This window comes from Juglans microcarpa x Juglans regia, chromosome 4S, assembly GCF_004785595.1.
Source record: "Juglans microcarpa x Juglans regia isolate MS1-56 chromosome 4S, Jm3101_v1.0, whole genome shotgun sequence".
Lineage (NCBI taxonomy): Eukaryota > Viridiplantae > Streptophyta > Magnoliopsida > Fagales > Juglandaceae > Juglans > Juglans microcarpa x Juglans regia.
The window spans coordinates 24,035,625-24,060,163 of record NC_054601.1 but is presented as its reverse complement, the minus strand read 5'-3'; the positions used below and the strand labels follow the sequence as shown (position 1 = coordinate 24,060,163).

The 24,539-nt window shown below is 37.1% G+C and overlaps 1 protein-coding gene across 1 annotated transcript; it reads right to left on the bottom strand.

Annotated features, from left to right (window-relative positions):
- Window positions 1-382: 382 nt before the first annotated feature.
- Window positions 383-22,471, bottom strand: LOC121261884 (pleiotropic drug resistance protein 3-like). Its single transcript, XM_041164291.1, has 22 exons — window positions 22,291-22,471; window positions 22,115-22,245; window positions 21,551-21,689; window positions 21,039-21,097; window positions 8,092-8,176; window positions 7,621-7,780; window positions 7,427-7,503; window positions 6,731-6,821; window positions 6,325-6,626; window positions 5,961-6,242; window positions 5,478-5,791; window positions 5,055-5,215; window positions 4,870-4,973; window positions 4,208-4,365; window positions 3,351-3,615; window positions 2,957-3,247; window positions 2,560-2,643; window positions 2,304-2,437; window positions 1,572-1,799; window positions 1,172-1,343; window positions 766-1,020; window positions 383-684 (listed from the first exon to the last, which is right to left on the bottom strand). The coding sequence occupies exons 1-22, from the start codon at window positions 22,468-22,470 to the stop codon at window positions 418-420; spliced, it is 3,939 nt and encodes a 1,312-aa protein (XP_041020225.1). The 5' UTR covers window position 22,471; the 3' UTR covers window positions 383-417.
- Window positions 22,472-24,539: the final 2,068 nt, after the last annotated feature.

The window sequence follows — 24,539 nt, the reverse complement described above, 5'->3', positions numbered from 1 at the left end:
TTGAATGATTTTAGCTGTATAGAGAATTTTCTTATAGTCATATCTTAGTTATTTTTACAGTTTTTGTATTATAATTGTGAATATTTGGAGATTGTGTATTTGATATATATTTGTAAATTGGAAGAAAGTTAAAAAAATATAATCGGAACTTTGTCCGTTAATGATTTTGGGTTTGGAGCGTTACACACAACGCAGCACCTTGGCAAATTGGTTCATGGACATGCGTATTCTATTCTATTTGGAATCTGCCGTACAAATATCTTCAGCTTGACCAGCATTCAAGTACGCTTCTTATTGGATCACAACGAATTTGCATATTACTACACTGACTAACATATTACTTGCAAACAAAAGGCTTGCAGTTGGCCATGGACAACCTCTACCTTTCCAGCCTCCTCTATTGAAAGAGCGAGACGCTTACCTCCGCAGGAAGTTCAGCCGTCCTACAAAATATGCAAACATGGAAGCAAAAACAAGGGGGAAAGCCATGAGAACAACCGCCACAACAGCCAAGTGATCATGGTGAAACCCAAAGTAATCTTCTAAGAAGGCAGCCACTGTTTTCATTTCTCCGAATACCATGATGGCCTTATTTACATCTCCATATTGGGAAGTGAGCATACCATTCAATGACCAAGATGTGGGTGTCAGATAATATAACCAGATCCACCACTTTGGAATTTTCTGTAAGAATAAGACAATCAGGTCAGTTTAACTGTATATATTGTTCATAACTTGAAGACTCCACGGTGTACATCAGCTTACCGGTTCAGGCATCAGAAAACCAGAAAACAGGTTCAATAATGTGTAAAAGGCTGAGCACAAAATTGCAGCTACCATCAAGTTTGGCGTCAATGACATGACTAGCATTCCCAGATAATTGAAGTAAAGCAATGAACAAAATATTGCATAGAAGTACCAGAAAACCTTATAAGCCGACCCATAATATCCAATCATTGGATATGAGATTGTCACAAATAACACAGTTTCGATGAACAGATAGGGGATTTCCACTATCACCTACAATATCAGTATACCCAACTATATAAGCTGAAAATAATGGCTAAACAAGAGCCCCTAATCAATACCCTAGATTCCACCAATTTTGTTTTCAGAGATCAAATGGTGATAGTAGGCCACACCAGTAGAATTTACAGGTAGAGAATCATACCTGTGCAAGTGAATGAGCCCATGAAGAGTACATCCCGGCAAATCTTTCCCGGTACATAACATCTCTCTCTGCTGCTATATATGTAAGAACTGTCGAGCAATTATTTGTGCCCAAGAAGATAACAGTAGCGTTCATTGAACCAAAAATATTGAATAGGTTCTGCTGGTTGTTTCTAACAGAAAAAGAAAAAAAAAAACGCAGCATTTAGTTCTTTGCAATACACCTAAAATATGCACCCTACAGAAAAAGGCATATATCTGACGGATGGAGTGCTTTGTCTTGAGCAAAGGAGAGACTGACAGCTGAATTTAGCCAAGTTAACGAGACTAGCAATTTCTCATGTTATATAGATTCTGCCAAAAAGAGAAAAAGTAGAAAACAATAAATAACTAAAACTTACAATTTTTTTCCTTGGTTCCAATATAGCGCTCCAAGACTTAAAGCAGTTACAAGTGTATGCACCATACGAGTCAAGTTGTATTCAGGATTCCTCCAATACGTCAAATGTTGTTTCCATAGGCAGGATTTGACTTGTCCCCAACCATTTTGAGAAAAGTGGGACACAAAATGCAGATCTGTTGAACCAGGAGGTGGGCTACTCATCTGCCTTACAAGTTCTTTGTTGTTCCTGAAAATGGGATAATAGAGGTTGCCATGTTTGTATAGAGAATGCAATACAGGTCATATGACCATGATCTGTTTCCACACAATAGATGAACATGTAACAACACAAGGTCCAAGCCACATCTAAACCTATATATAATGCAAAATGACTAATCAAATTACAATTGGAGTCCTTGAATCAAATGGCCAAGAACTCCTCATTACAATCATGCCCCTTTAAATTGTTAATGTCCTCATCAGGTCAAGCCTCACATTTCTAGTAGGATTTGGCTCTGATACTATTTGTAATGACCTAAGACCAAAGCCACATCTAAGCCTATAGTCTAAAAGGGCTGGTTAATGTTAGAATTGGAGTCCTTAGAATTTGTAAAATGGAAAGAATTTCCCCTGTCAAACAACGTAGAATTCCTCTGCTGAATTGAAGTTACTATTTTGAAATAGCAACGCGTTACTTGACATCAGACAACATCAAAACCAAGTACAGTTCTAACTGAAGAAATCAACTCACTCATATAGGGGAGATTCCCTGTATTTCTGGGCAAAGTCTACACCAAGCTCAACCTCTGAAGATGTCGAAGTGACCTCTAACATCCACATTGATGGGTTGTAATTTTCTCTAATCTTTGGAACTCTTGGAATAACCTGTCAAAATAAAACTTAATTATCAATGTAACATCTTAAAACAAGTGGTACTACCATACAAAAAATGGATGCAGAAAAGATCCCTAAGATATGTGTATTGCTACAGCAAATAGCAAGCTAACCTCAAAATATTCTATAACCCGACTTGAATGCTGTCCTAATGGTCCAGAGTATATCATGCGCCCACCAGTTTTTAGAAGGATCAACTGTAAAAGCAAAAGGGGAATGAGACATATTACTCTTGAAGATTTGTTAACAAGGAACTTGATTCCTAGGATTGAATCTTGTCCAACACCAGTTCTGATATCATTTTGTCGGGGAGTAGGCTGGATGCAACATATCTTACATACTTTTCTTCATTGCAGCCGTCAAACCTAAATGCTCTTACTTTATTTCTTCAGTAGCCATGCATGTACTACTGAGTTAGTGAGATAAACAGCACTTCTTGGAGAAGTAAATACTTCCTCAGTATATTCCGTGGATAAATTTACATCAAAAAAAAAAAAAAAGAAATTATACCTCATCAAATGTTTCAAATATGTCAATGCAAGGTTGGTGGATGGTACAAACAATTGTTCTTCCCATATCAGCTACATTCTTCACTGCTCGCATGACAATTGCAGCTGCTCTTGCATCCAAACTTGTTGTCGGTTCATCCATGAAGATGATTGAGGGGTTAGCAACAAGCTCCACGGCTATTGTAAGCCGCTTGCGCTGCTCATTTGATAGACCGGTAGCCCCAGGTACACCTACTAATGCATCCTTTATTTCATCAAGCTCAATGGTCTCAAGGACTTCATCCACAAACGCCTGCAAGACATCACACTAAAGCTTTAACAAACCATTATATAATCTCAACAATGAATATAAATTCCAAACCTTTGGACTTAATGCCAGTGCATTGTGATCTTACGGCTTTAATTTTTTGGTCTACTTCAGCAGACAAGCGCAGCCAAGCAGAAAATATGACTGATTCCTCTACAGTTAGTTGAGGAGAATGTATATCAGTTTGTTCACAGTAACCCGATAACCTAGCAAAGGTTGCTTGAACCTTGGGATACCCTCCAATCTTTATTTGCCCTTCAATATAACCACTGGTCTTTCTTCCAGCTAGAACATCCAGAAGAGTTGTTTTGCCAGCTCCACTGACACCCATCAAAGCTGTTAGAACACCAGGCCTCAATGTGCCGGTAACATCCGAAAGAAGTTGAAGTCTTTTGTTTGTGAATCCCTGTTCTCTCATTTCCTGAGAGCCAGAAATGAAATAGGAAAGAAAATTACAGGAATGGATATAATGTTGTAAATGATTATCAATCCAGTAACCACAAAGGACATGACATAAAATTAAATGTGATTACCAGTGGGGTGTCAACATAGTATTGCACATCTTCAAACACTATCGTTAGGGGTGTAAGAGGTAAGACCATCCTACCTATTATTGGAAAAAGAGACTCATTAAAAGCTGGATAAATACATTTAAAGAAAATAAAGAGGTAATGATCTGAATAACAATCCAAAGATCGAGAAAATTTATCTGACCTTTTTTCGGTCCTATATTAGCCCGTAGATGAGAATTTTTGGACTTTTCATCCAAATGGTCCCCATCATGTGAATCATCACTTCCAGGTACTTTGGAGAGCATTTCATGCGAAATAATAACACGCGATGATCCAGGAGCTGATTGTTTATCGAATGTTAATCAAATGTCAACAAATCTGCATCTATTGTTGCAATGCTGTTTGAAGTTGAAATAAAACAACAGCAAAGAACTTACACTTCAAGTAACTTAACGCCAAAATATATCCAACGTTGAATACTACTGTAAATCCAAATAAGGCACCGAGTGATATCCAAAAAACATAACCATCAAAGTCTAGTCCACGGCTTTCAAGTATTTCTTGCCCAATCATAGTGTTTGCCGATGTCATCTATAGATAAGAAAGGAAAGCAGACTTAGCTGGAACATCTGTTTCTCCCCGCCGTTACAGTCATAATTAATTACAGGAATAACACAGCATTATCAGGCTTGTACCAGAAGTATTGGAGTATAGGTCATACAACTGAAATTGATTGTGTAATTTATCCAAGCATTCAGTACTCCAGTTATTGGTGCATCAATTAAGATGGAACTTAAAACTTCACCTAAGATTCATTTAGCTGGACATTGGCGATCAGGAGAAATATATTGCACTGAGGTGAAAGATATGGAGTGAAATGCTACTGAATTTCCAGTATTAGAAGATATAAATAAATAAAAAACACCAAACTGGATGTAGAGTTGATAGTAGTAACTTACGGGATAATTCTCTAAAAGATTAAAACAGGCAAAAAGTGGGCGGATAGAGTTAGTGAGGACGGATTTGAACTTGAGTAATCTAACAGAAAGCTAAGCTAAAATTACGAAGCCAGAAGTAATGCTGAGGGAGTCTCACCTTTTGCCATCTTGGGGCAAGAAACTCATTCAAAGAAAGCCCTATCTCTCCATATGTCATGGGTGAAACCCAAAAACCCCACCTCAACCAGACAGGCATGGAAGCTGCAGCAGAACAGTTAAGCTTGTCATTTCAATTGATTATCTTAGAATGAGATTTGGCAAAAGGAGATATTGAAACCTTACATTTATTAATAAGGAAGCCACCGAATAACAGTTCAAAAAATATTGCAAGATTCCCAGCTGTAAGAGATCGATTATTTGTCTGGAAGACAGAGGCCAGGAAACGGAACATGGACATTGAAGATAGGTGCACCGCAAAAAGTAGAACCAATTGGCTGAAGAACCTGAAACAGCAGCAAATGAACCAAGGGTCACAATTAACAGAATTTGGCACAGCTGCTGCCCTCAACATTCCTGATGTACTTAAGTATATTGTAAAGGTTCGATTAAAGAAAATTTATAAAAAAAAAAAAAAAATTGCTTAAGCAAAAGAAGATGCTGCGTTGAGGCTCTAGTGTTTGAAAAGTTCTGGATACAAATTTCGAAATTCATGAACCAAAACTAGGCAAAATTAACAAATATGAACATATTTCATGTCAAACTCACCTCTGGGCCTCAGGACTGTATCCAATGACATAATACGTAAAACACGTCCAAACCAGAGATTCCACAAATGAAAGAGGGATCTTTAGTATGCTTGCTGGAATGGCATAAGCCCAAGCTGGGTAAAAATAAAATGCTTTCTGTTTGTAGAATACTTCAAGTCTTTGAATAGTCATGGATATCTCTGGTATACCATCAACAAGAAAGATGACAAGAGCATAGAACAGGGCACCCATGTAGTAATTTGCATGATAAACATCAATATCCATGCGAGACCACAAAAACAGAGTCATTGTTATACATGCAATGATAATAAGCTGCAGGTAGAAAAAACCAAAACATGTTTCAGATTTCGCAGGGCTTTGGACAAACTAAACAAAGAATAAAGATGAAACAGGAAGAATGAGCATAGGTTTTAACATTCCCACACCAGGAAAAGTAATGATAGTAGGATCAAGGAACATCAGCATAAGTACAAATCTTAACCTGACTTGTTTTGAATATGTAGATAAAAGAATTCCTTTTCATGAGAAGGAGCTCCCTTGAAGCGCAAGCTCTAAAAAGATCCCATTTAGAAAGGGAATACAGACTAAAGGAAAGAGCACTCTGATGGCTTTGGGACTTATCATATGGCTCTGAGAGCTCCTCTTCCAGCTTCTTTCCAAATGGAGACTCTTTGAACTTCCTAGAGAACAAATCAACAGGAATGTAACTGTGAGGTACTCCTGTGTGATACCAGTGCTGTGCTTGATCTTTCCTTGAGATTACCTGTATAAACATAGGGTGAAATAGTTTTTTTAAAGAGAGAAGAGCTTGAAAAGAAAACAAATATAGGCTGAAATGCACTTACCTCCTGGATAAAATCAGCAACCCCTTTCCTCGCCGGACATCTAAAACCACAATCCTCAAAAAACTCTAGAACATAATCACGTGGTCCATGATACACAATCTTTCCTTCTGACATCAAAATGAGGTCATCAAAAAGATCAAATGTCTCTGGGGCTGGCTGAAGAAGGGAAACCAGTAATGTAACATCTGTGATATGCACCAGCTGCTGAAGACAAGTAACAATTTGAAAGGCAGTGGAACTGTCTAAGCCATTTGTTATCTCATCCATAAACAGAGCTTTTGTAGGACCTACAATCATCTCCCCTGCAAAATTGAAGTCCAATTCCTTATAGTCAAAATCTAACCTGGCATTGGGAGTTAGTTCTCTCATTAAAACCAGCTAAGGTTACTTTTTTCACTCAGATTACCTGTAGTCAATCTCTTTTTCTGACCACCAGAGATACCTCTTCTCGAGGCATCTCCAACTAGAGTGTCAGCACAGATATCAAGTCCAATGATCTGAGAACTCAAGGCAGCAATAGAAATAAATTGGCAACGTATTCGTCCATTTACAAATTACATGGTATAGGTTTTCTGTCAGCTTTGTTGAAAGAGAATGACCTTTAGTATGTAGTCTGTTTGAAGGGTTCTTTTTAGTCCTTCCACAGAAATCGCCTGCCAAAAAAATACAGTCAATATTACAATGAAAACCCTCAAGAAAACCATCAATAAGTAGAAACAAAAGAAACAAAGTGTGACCAAAATAAATTATCTTATTTCATTCCATAAGTAATAATACCCAGAGTGTGACCAAAATCTTTTATATGCTAAATCTTTCGCTGTAGCTGCGATTAACGCACATGCAACAGAGAATTGTCCTATGAGTAAGAGGATTCAGCTTCAATGATTTTGTCAATGATGGTTTTCATTATCTTAAGTTTTCCATCATTTTATCAAAGAACAAAAAATCGCATATGGTCTGGATGGGATTTCTTCCCAAGTTTCTGTCAAAAACAAAAATTTCAACAACTTTAACTAGTTTCATGTAGCCAAATCAGTTGGCATACAGCAGTATAGATTATTTCATAAACAAGGAAAGAAAAGATTAGAGATGAAACCGTTACCTTCATGTAAGTGTCTATGTCTGGATCGGGAACAACTCCGGCTTCCTTCTCTCTTTTACTGACTTCCATCAAAACATCTGAATTAGTCCAAAAACAAATGTTGCTGTCATTATCAAAGTGTTGGGGGTTTATACTTTATAAGGCAGTACTTACTAAAAAATCATGTTCCCAGTTGAACTCTACGGAAAACTTACCTGTTCGGCTCCCAACACCCATACAACGAGCTGAAAAGTCCAGTATTTCCCTCACGGTCATGTCAGGAATGTGCACGTCATTTTGGCTGATATAAGCCGAAGTCTTTTGGGGGACAAACTCTTCTAGCTTGTATCCATTGTAAGATATTTCACCAGTAATCTATTAGGCAAAACAGATAGATTATACATAAATTTGAAAGACTACAAATTAGATTAGCAATCAACCAAAAACTTGGTAACACTTATTATATACTACATCAAACCAGGAGATATACCTATAATTATATATACAAAATTGTCTGCATCGATTGGTTTGATCTTTCTTCATTTTTTTTTTTTTTTCCTATCAACATTCTGCTGATTTACGTTTCAAGTTATAGTTTCAAACTAGATGCCCATTAATGAGCGTACATTGCCCTCATCAGGCTTACTATATAAATGCATTCTTCAAGTAATATGGAAGTACAAAACCTTGAGAGATTCGTCTAGATTCCCGGACAGGGCCTTTAAAAGGGACGTCTTTCCGCAACCCGGGGGGCCAAGCAGCAGAGTTATCCTGCAGAAAAGGTCAGGCCATGTGAATACGTCTCCAGCCTCATATATATATCACCCAAACGTTTCGAATCCTCTCTATAGAAAGATTTCTGTGAAGAAGTTATCAAAATTGAAATGGAAGTATTAAAATTAAAGGCAAAAAAGGAAAAAAAAAAGAAAGATATTCCGGTTCCAACTGATCGTAAACTTGTATTTTGAGACACTCGAGAGGGGAACATTTCGTTGAATGTGGGGATAACACTAGGTGATGAGGAATCACAACGTGATAATGTTCCCGGGTGAAGTCTCTGTGCTTTGAATTAGCAACTCCATGGAACAAAGCATGGCGATCCAATATACAACGCACAGTCCTCAGAGAGTCCCTGACTCCCTAATACAGACCTAAATCTTTATAACAGATAACGCGCGGTTTGGATTGAGAATCTAACTCATTTCACTGTTATTTAATCATATTCATAAATTTTAACTCACAAATCTTAATACAATTCACAAACCATCTAAATTCATCTCATCTCATCTCTCAACCCAAAACCATCCATCTCTCACTCATTGAAACAGTTCATTATCAGGAAATCTTCATTTTGGACCTCTTTCGCTCTGGAATTTTATATATTATTCACAGTTATCCAAAGCTTAGGCTTTGCCATGGAGAATATTCGACAGCAAGAAACAACATTTCATCAGAACACACCAGCGAGAAATTAAAGAATGAGAAGGGTACCAAAAAAAAAAACTGAAAATCATTACATCCTCGAAATTAAAATATGTCTAATTTTGGGGAAATTAACCAAATAATAATAATAATAATAATTGAAAGCTTTATTTATATATGAAAAATTATATTCATCATCTTACATACTACACACCATATTTTTTTATTTTTATTTTTTTCTCTTATAAAATGAATGATAAGTAGAAGAATTCAATTAATTTAAGAAGAATAAAACTAAAAAAAAATGTGATGTGTGGGATGATGAGTGGCAAAACTATATATATATAGGAAAACTCTTGTTGACGGAGACTTTTTGCACCGATGCACACCAAAATCTAAAGTGGAAGTTGGATTTAAAATGAAGATAAAACAGTGCGTGTTGATGGAAGGTGGGAGATGATGCCCTTCTTTGAAAAAAATCCTTCAATGCTATGCTTAGCTAACAATCCTTCAATCCTCCTAGTCTTCCTTGCTATGACCTCCTGAAGTCGACGGCATCACTAGCGGCCTGTGCTGAGGTGGAGCTATGTGGAGCTATCCCAACGGGGTCCAATAGGATGGAGAGAATTGAGGGTGGAGTGACCTACAGGTACGAGTCAGCAACACCGACAGCAGCACCTGGGTGTCCATCGGTGTCCTAGCGGTGGAAGTTGATATGGCAGTTGCAGGCAGCGCATTTGAGGGCATCAAACATTCTTTCCATTCCGGCCGGCAAAAACTCGCAACAGCCATCGAGCGCATGCCCTCCAATGCCAACGACATGATTCTTCAGGCACTCCCAATACCTTGGCCTCCCCTTCTACTATTGTGCAAGGGCTAATTCAGGTCCGCCAACTCCATCCCACTAAAATTTTCTCTAAAATAATATATGTTATTTATATAACAAGAAAAAACAAGAAGAAAGCAGAATTACCACCACCGCCACCAAAGACAAGAACTTTATTTTTTTTCTTTCCAGATTTTGACTATATTCTTAAACCCCCAAAGACGAAGCTGAAGCAAGAAGATAAGAGGAGGTGAGAGAATGTGGCCATGAATTTTCCATTCTTCAAAAAGAGTCGTCTCCCTTCAAAGTCACTTATATACTTTTCTGATTTTTGAAAGTTTTATGGATTGTATAGAATAATGAGATATAGATTGTGCTGAAGTGTTTTCCATTGCTTTGAATGTATACATAAATGAGTTTATATACATCACTAGTAAAAACAGAACACCTAACTCACTGTTGTTGTTAGGCTATTTATCAAGTATTCAAAATTCAAATACTTGATTTACACAAGATGACTATAACGTTTAAAATTCAAATACTTGATTTACAGGATCACCATAACCAACTCCTACAATATAGGGACCGTTTCAGCAAGTCTTGAGTCTCTTGAGTCAGCAGGCTTGGAGTCCGGTAATAGTTGGTCTTCAATACGCCCCCTCTATCGCAGGGGAAGATCTCGGACAACTTAACAGTTTGAAACGAGAAGCTACTAGTGGTTTGGTGAGGAGGTCAGCGAGCTGGTCTTGGCTGTTGATGAATCGAACTAAAAGCTTGTTGTTGGCGACAAGATCATGAACGAAGTGAAAATCTATTTCGATGTGCTTTGTTCTTGCATGGAACACAAGATTAGCACTTAAACAGGTTGCCCTAATGTTGTCGCACCACAACACAGGCAGATTCTCAATATGAATACCAAGTTAAAGCGTGGGGGATTGCAACCATAGTAGTTTAGCAGCAGCATTTGCGAGTGATTTGTACCCTGCCTCAGTACTGCTTCGGGCCACCAAAATCGAAGTGAGGTGTGACGTGAAATAAAAAGCCCTTGTGAAACCGTGTGCTTCAAAAATCTCAGAATTCTCTTCACTGTCTACCAATGAGACATTTTTGGATTATGCATAAACTTGCTTACTCGATGAACTGAGTAAGCGATATCAGTCGCATGAAACTTAAATATTGTAATCCTCCAACTATACTCCTATATAAAAACGGGTCTTCAGAATCACCTTCATCATCAACTGAGATATGCAAAGTGGTAGATATAGGAGTGACACATGGTTTGCATTTATCCATTTTGGACCGTTTGAAGAGCTCGACTATATACGTACGTCGAGTTAAGTACAGGCCATCAGTAGAATGTAAAGCCTCGACGCCCAGAAAAAAAAAGATAGCTGCCCCAGATCTTTGACTGTGAATTCTTTTTGTAAAATAGTGATCAAGGTGTTGATTAGTTGAGTATCGGATCCAGTGATGATGATATCATCTACGTAGATGAGGAAAAATATTATCTAAGTTTGAGAGCGACAGATAAATAACGAGGAGTCAGCCTTACTGTCAACAAACCCAAGTTGTAGCAGAGCATCGGTTAGTCGTGAAAACCATTGTCTTCGTGCTTGATGCAATCCATCAAGGATCGTTTAAGTCGACGGAGGAGATGAGGATATTGCGGGTGTTGAAATCCTAGAGGTTGAACCCTGAAAACCTCTTCCTGCAGTGAACCATGTAGAAAGGCATTTTGGATATCAATTCGGCGAAGACACCAAACTCTAGATACTGCAATGGAGAGAACAAGTCGGACAGCTGTAGGTTTAATCACTAGGTTGTAGGTTTCATGAAAATCAACACCGTGTTGTTGATGATAGAACCTGGCCACCGGTCTCACTTTATAGTGCTCAATAGCTCCATCGGCACATCATTTGATCTTAAAGATCCACTTGCAGCCCACGACATTAGCATGCGGATTAGGAGGAACTAAGTCCCAAGTTTGATTTTTAAGTAAAACATCAAATTCCAAATTCATTGTAGCATGCCAATGATTATGTTTTGCAGCTTCAGTGTAGCAAGAAGGCTCACTTTATCTTCTATAATGGCAGCAAGTAGAGCTCTAGGAAGGGGGTGCACGACACTGCCATCTCGTACATGCTTAGGCTTAGAAATATTATTTTTGGATCTAGTAGTCATGGCATGCATATCAGTGGAGCTTGGTTGGACTGCACTTGTAGTCTCGTGGGATACTTGCTGACAGGCATTTTGTGGAAGAGGAAGAGCTTCATCATGTGGAGGATCGGATATTGATGGTGCTGCACAAATTGTTGTAGGCTGCGATGAAGTTTGCAAGGTACCTACAAATGGCAAAATAGAGGAGGACGTAGAAGAGGGAGGTGTGATGGAAGTGGACAGAGCAACTGTATTGGACGTGAGAGTGGACTCGATTGAGGGTGGTTGTGTATACGGGAAGGATTTTTCATCAAAAATTACGTGACAAGAGACATATATTTTCCCACTTGTGAGATCAAGACACTTAAAACCATGGTGGTTGAGATTGTAACCTATGAAAATACATGTTTTTGAGCAAAAATCGATTTTATGTTTATTAAAGGGACGAAGGTAAAGCCAACATGCACATCCAAAAACTTTAAGAAAATGATAACCGAGTTTAGTGCAATAAACAATTTGGTAAGGTGATTTATTTCATAACATAGGTATAGGGAGTCGATTTATCAAATAAACGACTGTAACAAATGTATCTTCCCAAAATTGTTGGGGTAGATGCGAATGAGAAAGAAGTGATAAACCAACCTCAACAATTTGTTTATATCGCCGTTCAATGGCACCCATTTGTTGATGAGTATGGGAACAGGCGATTCGATGTTGAATACCAGTGTTTTGGAAATGAGTTGTTAACTTGCGAAACTCACCACCCCAGTCAGATTGAAACATTTTTACTTTACGCTAAAAAAGGCATTCAACATAGGATTAAAACTGAAGAAAAATAGACTCAACTTCAGATTTTAATTTGAGTGGAAAGAGCCACAAAAATTTCGTGCAATCATCTAGAAAGGAAACATAATAGTGGCAACCAGAGATTGAAAGTACAGATGATGTCCCCCATACATCACTATAAACTAAATCAAGTGGAAACTTGGAAGAAGAATGAAGTGATCGAAATGGTAGGTAGCAGCTCTTGGCACATTGGCAATCTGAGCACACCAGAGGTCTTTATTGGAAGGAGAAAGAGTAAAATCAGACAGCTTGTTTGACGACAGGAGTATAAGCATGACCAAGACGTTGATACCATAACTGGTAGGGAGCACGAATGGCAGGAAAACAGCAAGGATGAAGAGAGGCGGCAGAGCTAGACAATGAATAAAGTCTATCTCTAAACAACCCTCGATGAAGGAGTCTCCCCAAGTAATCCTTAACATCAAAAAAATCATAGTAAAACTCAAAATAAATGTTATTATCTTTGCAAAACCGATGGATGAAAACTAGATTTTTTTTGAATTTCACGAACAAGTAAAACTTGATTTAAAATGAGTGGTTTAACAGAAGTAGAAATGGAAGAAGAGCCGATTTTGGAGATTTGCAAACCTGCACCATTGCCGACATGAATTTGATCAGGACCATCATAATCTTCACTCCATAGATTGAGGTTAGCTATGTCGTTGGTGAGATGATGGGTGGCGCTAGTGTCAGGGTGCCAATCAAGTTCAGATTGTGAAGAGCTTGAGGCTACCAAGGCTAGTGGATTGCGCTGATCAAAGTTGGCAGCATATGTTATATCAAACCTGTGAAAACATATTTTCGCGGTGTGGCCAAACTTACCACATACTTGACAAATAATAGCATCACGGGTGGATGGTCGCGTCCAGAAGGAATAAATTGTTGAGAGCTACCACGGAAACCATGCCCCTTGTCGCGATAGCCACCACGACCACGTGAATAATTTTGGGAAGTCTGTCGAGTAGCAACATTGACACAAGCCTATGGCAGTGGCTGAGTATTATGAGACAGGCAGAACTCTGTAGTGAGGAGAAGAGAGTAAACTTCTTCCAGGATAATAGGATCTTTGCGAGCAAAAATTGTAGTCACAAAAAGGTCGTTGTCATGATCGAGACAGGAAAAAAGGTATGTAACAATCTCATCACATGTAAATGAGTGCCCTGCAACAGCGAGTTCATCAACGGAACGTTTAATTACATAAAATAGTCAGTAGCAGAAAGAGCACCAGTGCGAGCATTAGCAAGATCAGTGCATAACTGTATTACACGAGCTTGTGATTGAGAGGAGAAGGATGTTTCAAGTCCTTGCCAGACACTAGAAGAGGTAGTGTTAGAGACAACCTGAACCAAGATGGTTTCAGTAATGGTAGAGAAGAGAACAGCAAGGATAATAGCATCTTGTCAAAGCCAGTGTTCATAGAGAGGGTTCAGGATAAGAAAGATGACATGAGATTCAGGGTTGGTGAAATCAACGTATTTAAGAGGGGTTGTGTTGGTACCAACAAGATATTCAAAGAGACCTTGGCCATAGAAGAAAGGAATAAGTTGAGCTTTCCAAACATGGTAATTGTCACGAGATAGTTTAGTAATAGTTGGTGGGGTGATAAGAGAGGGAACAACAGAGGAGGAGTGGTCTGACATAGTTGAGGAAGAAGAGGACATGGAAGGACGTAGCTCGGTTGGCGAAATCTGATACCATGTAGAATAATGAGATAGAGATTGTACTGAAGTGTTTTCCACTACTTTGAACATATACATAGATGAGTTTAAATACATCACTGGTAAAAACAGAACACCTAACTCATTGTTGTCATTAGGCTATTTATCAAGTATTCAAAATTCAAATACTTGATTTACACAAGATGACTATAATGTTTAAAATTCAAATACTTGATTTACAGGATCACCATATCCTACTCATATGTTAAAGGGACCGTTCTAGCAAGTCTTGAGTCTCTTGAGTCAACAAGCTTGGAGTCTGGTAATAGTTGGTTTTCAATAGATTGGAAGCTTCAAAAGAGATTATGTCTGTCATGGGCAATGGAAAATTTGTTGTCATATTTTCTCGGTATGGTGAACCAATGAAGCGTGTGATTGCTTCTAATGAAGGCTTCTGTAGACAGGTGACCAAGTTTTTCAATTTTAATGACTTCAGTTCAGAAGAACTAGCCAAGATGAACAATTGAGCAGATGATGGCTTGTTGTATGGATTCAAGTTACACCCATCTTGCACTGAAGAAGCTGTGGCAGCATTGATACAGAGAGAAACAACAAAAAAGCAGCGAAAGGAGTTGAATGGAGATCGAGCATTTGGACCTCCGGTTAAGTTTCGACTTTATAGACACCGATAAACTTTGCACCCTTACCATAAAGGATTTAGAAGCTAGTCTGCGGCTGTTATCACAAGGGGACAAAGATCAGAAATAGTGAAAAAGGGCAGTAGAGGGGAGACAAAGATGATACAGTCGAGCCCCTTTCTTCTTTCATTTTCATCTTTTGCCTTTTCTCTCTTTTTTTTAATAAAAAAACTAAACATTTCCACGTCCATCTTTCATACGCGTTTGTACGCCAAAACGCTTGTAATAGTAGAACTAATATATATATATATATATATATATATAAATTCTACTCATCATCTTCACACCACACAATATACATTATTTTTTTTGCTTACCAAATATATAATGTATAGACGATGAGTAGAATAAATCAAATAGTTTAGGAAGAATAAAACAAAAACAAAATAAAAATAAGTATGGTGTGTGGAGTGTGGGATGATGAGTAGTAAAGCTTAAAAAAAAAAATCATCCACCGCATTAACTAAAGTAAAAATATTGATGTTTAATTATTTTTTTTATAAGAACAATAAACTTTATCACAAGTCTTGTAATTGCACAACAGAATTCTAGCAAGAATATTATCATCATTAAAAACTTGTTGATCAAGCTAAAGGCATTACAAGGATAACCGAAAAAATCATATAAGAGTATACATAAGTTTAAGGAACCCCTAGGTCTCCATTTGGATACGAAATTCTCTCAACCTGTCTCATATCATTATTAAAATTTTCTCAAATTTTCATATAAAATATAATAAACAATTCAATTTTTTCAAATCCTAAAATAATAATAATATTAAAAAATAACATTTTAACAATATTTTATTCAACTCATCTCATCTCATCTCACTATCTAAATGATCCCTAATGGTTGTGATCTTGTATTATTATTGGGCTACTCTCGTATAATAGTTTAACCTGTACTAAGTTCTAAGTATGGATATTTATATGAATTCGTACGTCTTAAATAATTAGTATTAACTGCCTAACAATTTATCTTTCTGTATAGTTTTTATGTGTAGAGTATTATTATAATTTATGGTCACTTTAGAGATATAGGTTATATTTTGATTGTAGAGTGAGTTCTGTAAGGTCTACTTAAGATAAGTTTAGATGTGTTTGATGTTAAATATATTTATAGGAAGTTGAAAAAGGTTGTGTGTCTCACGTATAAAGACGTATTGAGTTGAAAAAGGTTGTGAATCTCACATGTAAAGAAGTTTTGAGTTGAGATGAATTTAGTAATTTAAAAATTAGATACTTGAATGGTCTAAACTGATTGAATGAGTTCGGTCAAAGAACCAAATGTAGCTGTGGCTATAGAAGGTATTGTTAGACAGATAAGCCAAGATTCAAATACCTCCAAAGATCACTCACTACAAGTCCAGAATTTATCTCATGCACCAATAGAACTCCAACACTTATCTGATATACAAACTACAGCGTCTATCCCTCCTGATATATAGGAGTCATAAGGCTTTAGATAAGATTTATATTGTACATATCTACTTCATCTGTAACTATCACATACAATGTAAATGTATATAAATAGAACAATACACACGGCTGAATATATATTAGCCTATTCAGTCAAATATTTACATGGTATCAGAGCATGTATGCTCATGCAATCTCTGATCCTTTTTCTATTTTTCCTATGGCTTCTGCTTCCACTATTTTCATTGCTCCAAACTTCAACCAGTTGGTCTCAGCCAAACTTGATGGGTCAAACTATTTGATTTGGTTGTCTCAGATGGTTCGCATACTAAAAATCAATGACTTGATGGGTTTCATGGATGGTTTCAAACCGTGCCCATCATAATTTCTTCTTGATGATCAAGGGAAATTCACAACTAATCTAAATCCCAAATATGTCCTTTGGCTTAGAAAGGATCAGTTTGTGCCAGGATGGATCAACACCACCTTGTCTAGTACAGTGGCTCCCTCAATTTTTGGTATTACGTCTGCACGTTCTGCTTGGATTACATTGGAAAAGAAATTTGCCTCAAAATATCGCTCTCGTGTTAGCCATTTAAAACGCAAACTTCAAGCTCTCTCTCAAGGCTCACGTAGCTGCTCTGTTTATCTTTATGAGGCAAAGGAAATAGCCGCTCAACTAAGTGTTGCTGGTAAGATTGTTGAAGATGATGATCTGATTACCTATGTTACCCATGGCCTCAATCCTTCATACCTACCCTTATGACCTCCTTGTCTTTAGCCACCAGAGATCAACCTTTATCTTTTGATGATTTCCAAACTGAACTTCTGTCCAATGAAGTACTTTTAGACCACAGTACAAATCTGTTTCCCCAAAAACAAACAATTTTGCATTATTTGCACCCAAAAACACTCAACAATTCTTCAACCGAAAACCAAAATCTCCCAACAGGTCTACCCAACCTTCATTATCAGGACACCAATCCTCCCATTTCTCTTCCCAACGCAAATTCATGTACCATTCTAAGCCAGCATCCAATATAGGCCCACCCCAGTAGAGTTTTCAATCTCCTAAACCTTCACCAAATGCTCCATCTCCTCTCTCACCTTGCCAGATCTGTTTCCGATCCAACTATCGTGCGCTTGACTGCTTTCATCGCATAGATTATGCATATCAAGGGAGACACCCTCCTGCCCAACTAGCAGCCATGGTGGCTCACACCAATGCAGAGCACGAGAATGAAACCTGGTTTCCTGATAGTGGAGCAAATCAACATATCACAAGCAATCTTGAGCAACTCTCTCTTTCACAACCATACACAGGACAAGAGCATGTGGCAGTCGGTAATGGTCAGGGTTTAACTATTGCACACATTGGTAATGCAACTTTTCATACGACCAACACTCAATTACACCTCAAACGTGTATTACACTGTCCTAATGCCTCTGCTAACCTCCTCTTAATCAACCAGTTCTGCTTAGATAACAATTGTTTTTTTTTTTAATTTTAACTGCTTCCCATTTTTTTGTGAAAGACATACTGACGGGGAAGACTCTACTTGAAGGCAGTAGTGAAGGTGGTCTCTATCCATTTCCCATGCAATCTATTTCTCTCAATAAGCCGCTTGCCTTAGCTATTATCGCAGGAGTCAAAGCACCACTTGCAGTTTGGCATTCTAGATTAGGCCACGCATTTATTTCTATTGTATCCCAATTATTGAATAAATACAAGTTGCCTGTTCAAGGTTCAATTCAAAAAATGGATTTTTGTGAGTCTTGTCAACTCGGTAAAGGAAAACAACTTCCATTTCATGCATCAAGTCGTATTTGTGAGTTTCCCTTGGATTTAATACATTCTGATGTCTGGTCGTGTTCTACCAAATCATTAAGTGGCTGCAAATATTATGTCCTTTTCATAGATGATTTTTCTCCATTTTCCTGCCTCTATCCCCTTCATAACAAATCCGATGTTTATCCATGCTTCATTAAATTCAAAACCTTAGTTGAAAATCAATTCTCCCAAAAAATCAAACAATTTAAATCAGATGGTGGTGGTGAATATAAGTCACATCACTTTTAGTCTCACAAATCATGGTATTCTTCATCGGATCACTTACCCCCATACACCCCAACAAAATGGGGTCTCCGAAAGAAAACATCGACATATTGTCGAAATGGGATTATCCTTTCTCGCCGCGTCTCACTTACCATCAACGTTTTGGGTAGATGTCTTTCTAACATCCATTTTTCTCGTCAATCATCTACCTACGCCAATTCTAGAAAATCACAGTCCATACTTTAAACTCTATGGTAAGAATCCAGATTATACTTTTCTTTGCACCTTTGGCTGTGCATGTTTTCCTCTACTTTGTCCATATAATTCTCACAAATTAATGTTCCGTTCCAAGCGATGCATATTTTTGGGCAATAGTGCGAATCATCTAGGCTACAGATGTTTGGATCCTGTCACTCAAAAAGTTTTCATTTCTTGCTATGAATGGATTGCAGTCACCCGAACCCTTGCTCGCGGTCTCTTCCCCAGGTATACTTCTTACTTCGCCTTCATTTCCAATTATTACAAATTCTACTAATTCTTCCTCTCAAGCCATCCATCCCATACAACGTCAACACATTCAGAACAACCCTCCCATGACACATCACCTTCCCCACATGACCAAAAGTCCTCTCTCACCACTCCAGCCTCCTCATTCCCACATCCAGACCTGTATTCTCACGACCCAACCTCATCTCCAATTGCTCAGACTTCTTCTCCCATCACTCAAGCTTCCGCATCCACCACATACACTACCTCGAATCCCTTGCTTCCTAACCCAAATTCTTCTACTTCCACTGCACCTCAACCTTCTCACCATATGACCACCCGATCACAAACAGGGTCCTTAAAACCTTGAGACTTCTCTAACTATCATCTCTATTCCACTAAATACCCCCTACATGCATTATCTATTGTTGCAATTCCATATGAACCCCGTTCTTATCGGCAGACTGCTCTCTTACCTGAATGGTATGCTGCAATGAAGGAGGAGTATGATGCTCTTATGCCTAATAATACATGGACACTCTGTCCTAGGCCTCCCAATCAGAATGTTTTTGGCAACAAATGGGTGTATAAGATTAAGCAAACCCCCACAGGTGAAGTTGAAAGCCTAAAGGCACAGTTGGTTGCTTTGGGATACCTTCAGGAGAAGGGGTTGACTTCACCAAAACATTTAGTCCGGTAATCAAAGCTGCAACTGTACATATGATTCTTTCCCTTGCTGTGCAATTTGATTGGGAAATTACCCAACTAGACGTCTCTAATGCCTTTCTTCATGACATTCTTGTCTCGATTCTACTTGTCTCGACCATGTGTGCAAGCTCAACAAATCACTATATGGCCTCAAACAGGCACCTTGAGCGTGGTTTCTGAGATTATCCACTACTCTCCTTGAGTTTGGCTTTCTGTCATCACCAGTAGACACTTCGTTATTTGTCTTTCATAAGGGGAACTCTCACATTTTCTTTCTTATATATGTATATGATATCCTTGTAATAGGCACCGATGTTGCTTTGATTCACTCACTAATTAACAAGCTGCAAGCAGATTTCAAGATGAAGAACTTGGGGTCCTATTGGCTACTTTCTTGGCATTCAAGCCACACGAGACACTACTAGACTACATCATAGACAAACCAAGTACGTCCATGACTTACTCCATCGCACCAAAATGGCAGGTGCCGAACCAGCTTCATCTCCATGCACCATGGGATAGAAGCTCTCTTCACATGTTGGTGAACCACTCACCTCATCTCAAATTATAAAGTATCGACAGACAGTAGGGGCACTTCAGTACTGCACATTAACTAGGCCCGACATCGCATTTGATGTTAATCAACTATGTCAACACATGCATCATCCCAACTCTACTCAGTGGACTGCAACAAAACTCATACTTCGATATTTGAAGGGCACCATGGACATTGGCTTGTGGTACACTAAAGGTGATGGTCATCTCCAAGCATTATGTGATGCGAACTTGGCGGGTGATCCTGATGATCGACGATCCACCACAGGCTACACTGTCTTTCTTGGTTCATCTCTCATTACTTGGTCTACTAAGAAACAATCGGTGGTTGCTAGGTCCAGTACGGAAGTCGAGTATAAGGCATTGGCGATGGTCAAGACTGAAGTGTATTGGGTTCGAATGTTACTCCAGAATTTGCATATTACCCTTCATAATGCTCCTACAATATGGTATGATAACAGTGGCACCATTGCACTTGCTTCCAACCAAATATTCACAGGTATTAAATATTTTTAAAATTTTAATGATGGCTACTGTTTTATTAAAGGAAAAATCTAATTACAAGCAATTCTGCGTATTAATACGCGCATCCATTCAATATGATTGATCAAAAAGTAGATTTTATTGAAAACAGTGCTAATTTGAATTTAAAATATGAAGGTAATAATATTAGTACGCAGATTAGTATGCAAACTTACTTATATATAGTAAAACTCTTTATTAAAATATGGAATTGAAATCATTAAAATGGAGTTGAATTCAGGACAGTTGAGTTAGAGCATAATCAAAGCTGTATAGCAAACCTTCCCGGCTTTATGATACTACTAACGTCATTGATGATGCTTATCTTGGCTTGACGTGACTTTGAACCCGGCAGCTTTGCGTAGAACTGTTAAGGATCAAAAATAAAGAAATTAATTAATTAATTCACTTCTAAAATATTAAATACTAAAACAAATATTAACGAAGACGGCAACTTAGAAATATTATTACATAAAATGATAATATCTTATTCTACAAGATTTGGGCAATCTAGCTATCCAGGTCGGTTAATCTTTGTGATGGACGGCAGAATTGTCAAAATTTCAGGTGCGGCCACGTCAGACATATTAGAAATCAGAAATAAAAATATATAAAAAATTAATTGAAAACTTCTAAAAATTATTTTTTGAGAAAATATTATCCAAAAAGTCATTTTTTATGCATCTAGACATGCACGCATGTAGCTAGCTAGACTGTGCATGGTTTGAACACAACGTTGCCGTTTTATTCTACTATATACGTACGTACCAACCATGTTTAAAAGTCCAAGAACTTGTATACTTACGCTCGAGATGGTGCTTTGAAGAGAATTCCATAGGGTTGGAAGGGCCTTGCCATGCACGACCTCACACTCAGCTTCAACACGCAGATTTCTGCACCTCACTTCTACAGTAGGCAACTTTACACCAACCCTACAAAACGATATATATTTATGCCCGGCCAGCCGGAAAGCCGTAAATGAACTGAAATTTGATTCGGATAAACTCGATTCAAGCTTAGTTCATTTCATAAATATTGATTTAAGTTGTTCTAACTTTATCATGACAATATTATAATTAATATTTAGTGTTCATCGATCAAATTATTTATTAAAGAGTGTTCATCGATCGAATTCATGAGTTTTAGTGTCAAAAATTGTGTTCTATGTATGACTATCGCACTCATTCCTTTCATATATATTCATGATGCTACACAAATGTGTTTGCGTTTAGAGATGCAATATATATCACGCTTATGCATGATTTTTAGGAGGGATTTTTTTTGTCCATACTTTTAAAAGAAATTACACAGATAGATAGATAGATAGAGAAAAAAAAAGAGTAAAGGGCGGGCTTACTTGTCTATTCGGTTTCTAATTTTTTGCAACAAGTGATGGTTGTCATTCTCAATCTGTTTGACGAGCTTCTCTACAAAGACTTGCCGTTCTAGAGCCCCGAGTTTCGTAACATTAATCACTTGTTTTCCTTTCTTTTCAACAGCACCACCACCTTCAACATCAACATCAACATCAACATCAGCATCCTTATCAAATAGAGAAGATCTCAGCCGCTCAAATGTAGGTAATCTCTCAATTTCAGCCCACTGTAATGCGTATTCAACGTCACCATCTCCTTTTGCAGAACTCAATCCTGAAGTACTGCTTCGGAAACTTGAGGTATGCCGCTGAAAAGATGATCTGATGCTTCTTCCCATCTCTGCCAACTCAATTCTCCTTGACTCTATCTCATCTATACTAACTATCTGAGCCATGTCTTTTTCCTGAACTTGGAGAACTTCAACTAGCAGAGTTATATGCATATATATCAAGACAAGCAAGACTTTCGGACTATATGATTGATGAAGCAAGGATGATGCATGCAGTACTAATCATGCTCTTGAAAGCCAAGCTAATTTAAAATATTACTAGAGAGAGATGCTTCTGTTGTTGATCACTTTAAGCCAACTTCTGATTGATCGCGCATGAAGGCTGATGCATGCACTCTTCATGCATGTTCTTGGCAGCCAAGCAAGTTGAAAGATATTGCTCGGTACAGCCAAGCATGTTACTCAAGCTTAACCAAAATAAATCCTTTTTAATGCTCAGACCATAACTTATATATATATAGATATATATATATATATATATATTATATAAATGGTTTTACAAACACATGCGTGGAGCCAATTAAGTCCCTACTTAATATATATATATATATATATATATATATATATATATATATATATATACACACACACACATTAAGAGTGCTGCTAGGTTGCTGCCCAATAGAGATTGATGGGGGTGCCTCCGGATAAAATTCACTTTTTTAATTAATTGAAAAGTAAGATAAAAAATAAAAGTTGAATAAAAGTTGAATGAAAGTTAATAGTTGAATAAAATATTATTAGAATATTCTTTTTTAATATTATTATTGTTTTGAGATTTGAAAAAGTTGAATTGTTTATTAATATTTTGTGTGAAAATTTGAAAAAAAATATAATAATAACATAAGATGAAATAAAAAAAAAATACTTTAACTATCCAAACAGGACCTCGTTGAAAGATTTTTTGTATTTTTACATGATGGTCAACTTACCGATATCTTAGCATCATGAATAACCACTTATATATATAATGTCATCCCCAGGAAATTAACTTAGGGAAATGCTTGTCTCAATAGCGGGTTTTGATAATGGTTCCTGATTTTTTTTAATTTAATGATTAAGAAAATATTTTTTAAAATTGTTGTAAATTTTTTTAAAATATTTTAAATGATTAAAAGAATATATGAAAAAAACAAAACAAATACACTTGTCCGAAAAATATCTCGAAATTCTCGGTGGCTAGGTCCACTCATTAACCTAGCTAACAATCTTATTACAGGCCACCAATCAAAGGTTAATAGAAAATACTAGCATGTCGTCTAAATTTTTTTTTATTTTTTATTTTTTATTTATTTTTATTTTGGTAGTTGATGTATTTAATTCTTATTTTAATGATTAAAAAAATAATTTTTAATATATTAATATCTTTTTTTTAATTTAAAAAAATAAAAATAAATAAATTGTACTAGCGGATGCCCCGCGGTCAGCGGAACGCTAGCACGACTCAAGGTTAATTTTGGTCGGGTTAAGTACATGATATCATTCCGACAAGAGTATGTCTTGAGTTCATCGATTGCTTGTATTCTCATGATTATTGTGAGGCGGCCACCATAGTACGTATTACGTACTTGCCGCGTGCAAGATATACGACTGCTCTGGAATTGTTGTATATAAATTTAGGAAAATGTCAGCATGACTCTAAGATATGTCCATCAAATATATTCATTTATATTTTTTAATTTTCTTAATAATTAAGAAAAGGATTATTAATAAATTTGTATTTTTTTATTTTTAATTTAATAATTAAAGAGGTTTAAAAAATATGTAAAAAAAAAATATTTGCACTAATGTATATATTTAAGATGCACTTTGTGACGCCCCGACTTCCACGTACAAAAAACACAGGAATCGTGACGTCAGGATGATGACAACTCAGTCACGCATCCCAACGAAAGTGTCAAGTGTGTATATGCAACAGAGTACAATAAACAACGCAGCGAATAATATAAATAAGTCTACTAAGTACCAGAATTTTAAATACAAATATTCAAAACAAATCATCTTTAAAAAGTTATACAGTCATCCCAAAATATATTACAAAATAAATACATAAATAATTGATAAAGCGAATCTCGATAAACGAGAGCAATCTCAGATCACTCCTCCAACGGAGCCAA

Bases quoted from the DNA above. Each gene is read 5' to 3' on its own strand.
- LOC121261884 (XM_041164291.1), bottom strand. From the start codon at position 22,470: ATGGGAAGAAGCATCAGATCATCTTTTCAGCGGCATACCTCAAGTTTC. The intron at 5,792-5,960 runs GTTAAGATTTGT...TTCTACCTGCAG, and splicing joins ACATATTCAAAACAAGTCAG to CTTATTATCATTGCATGTAT. The intron at 3,248-3,350 runs GTAAGATCACAA...GATGTCTTGCAG, and splicing joins TAGACCAAAAAATTAAAGCC to GCGTTTGTGGATGAAGTCCT.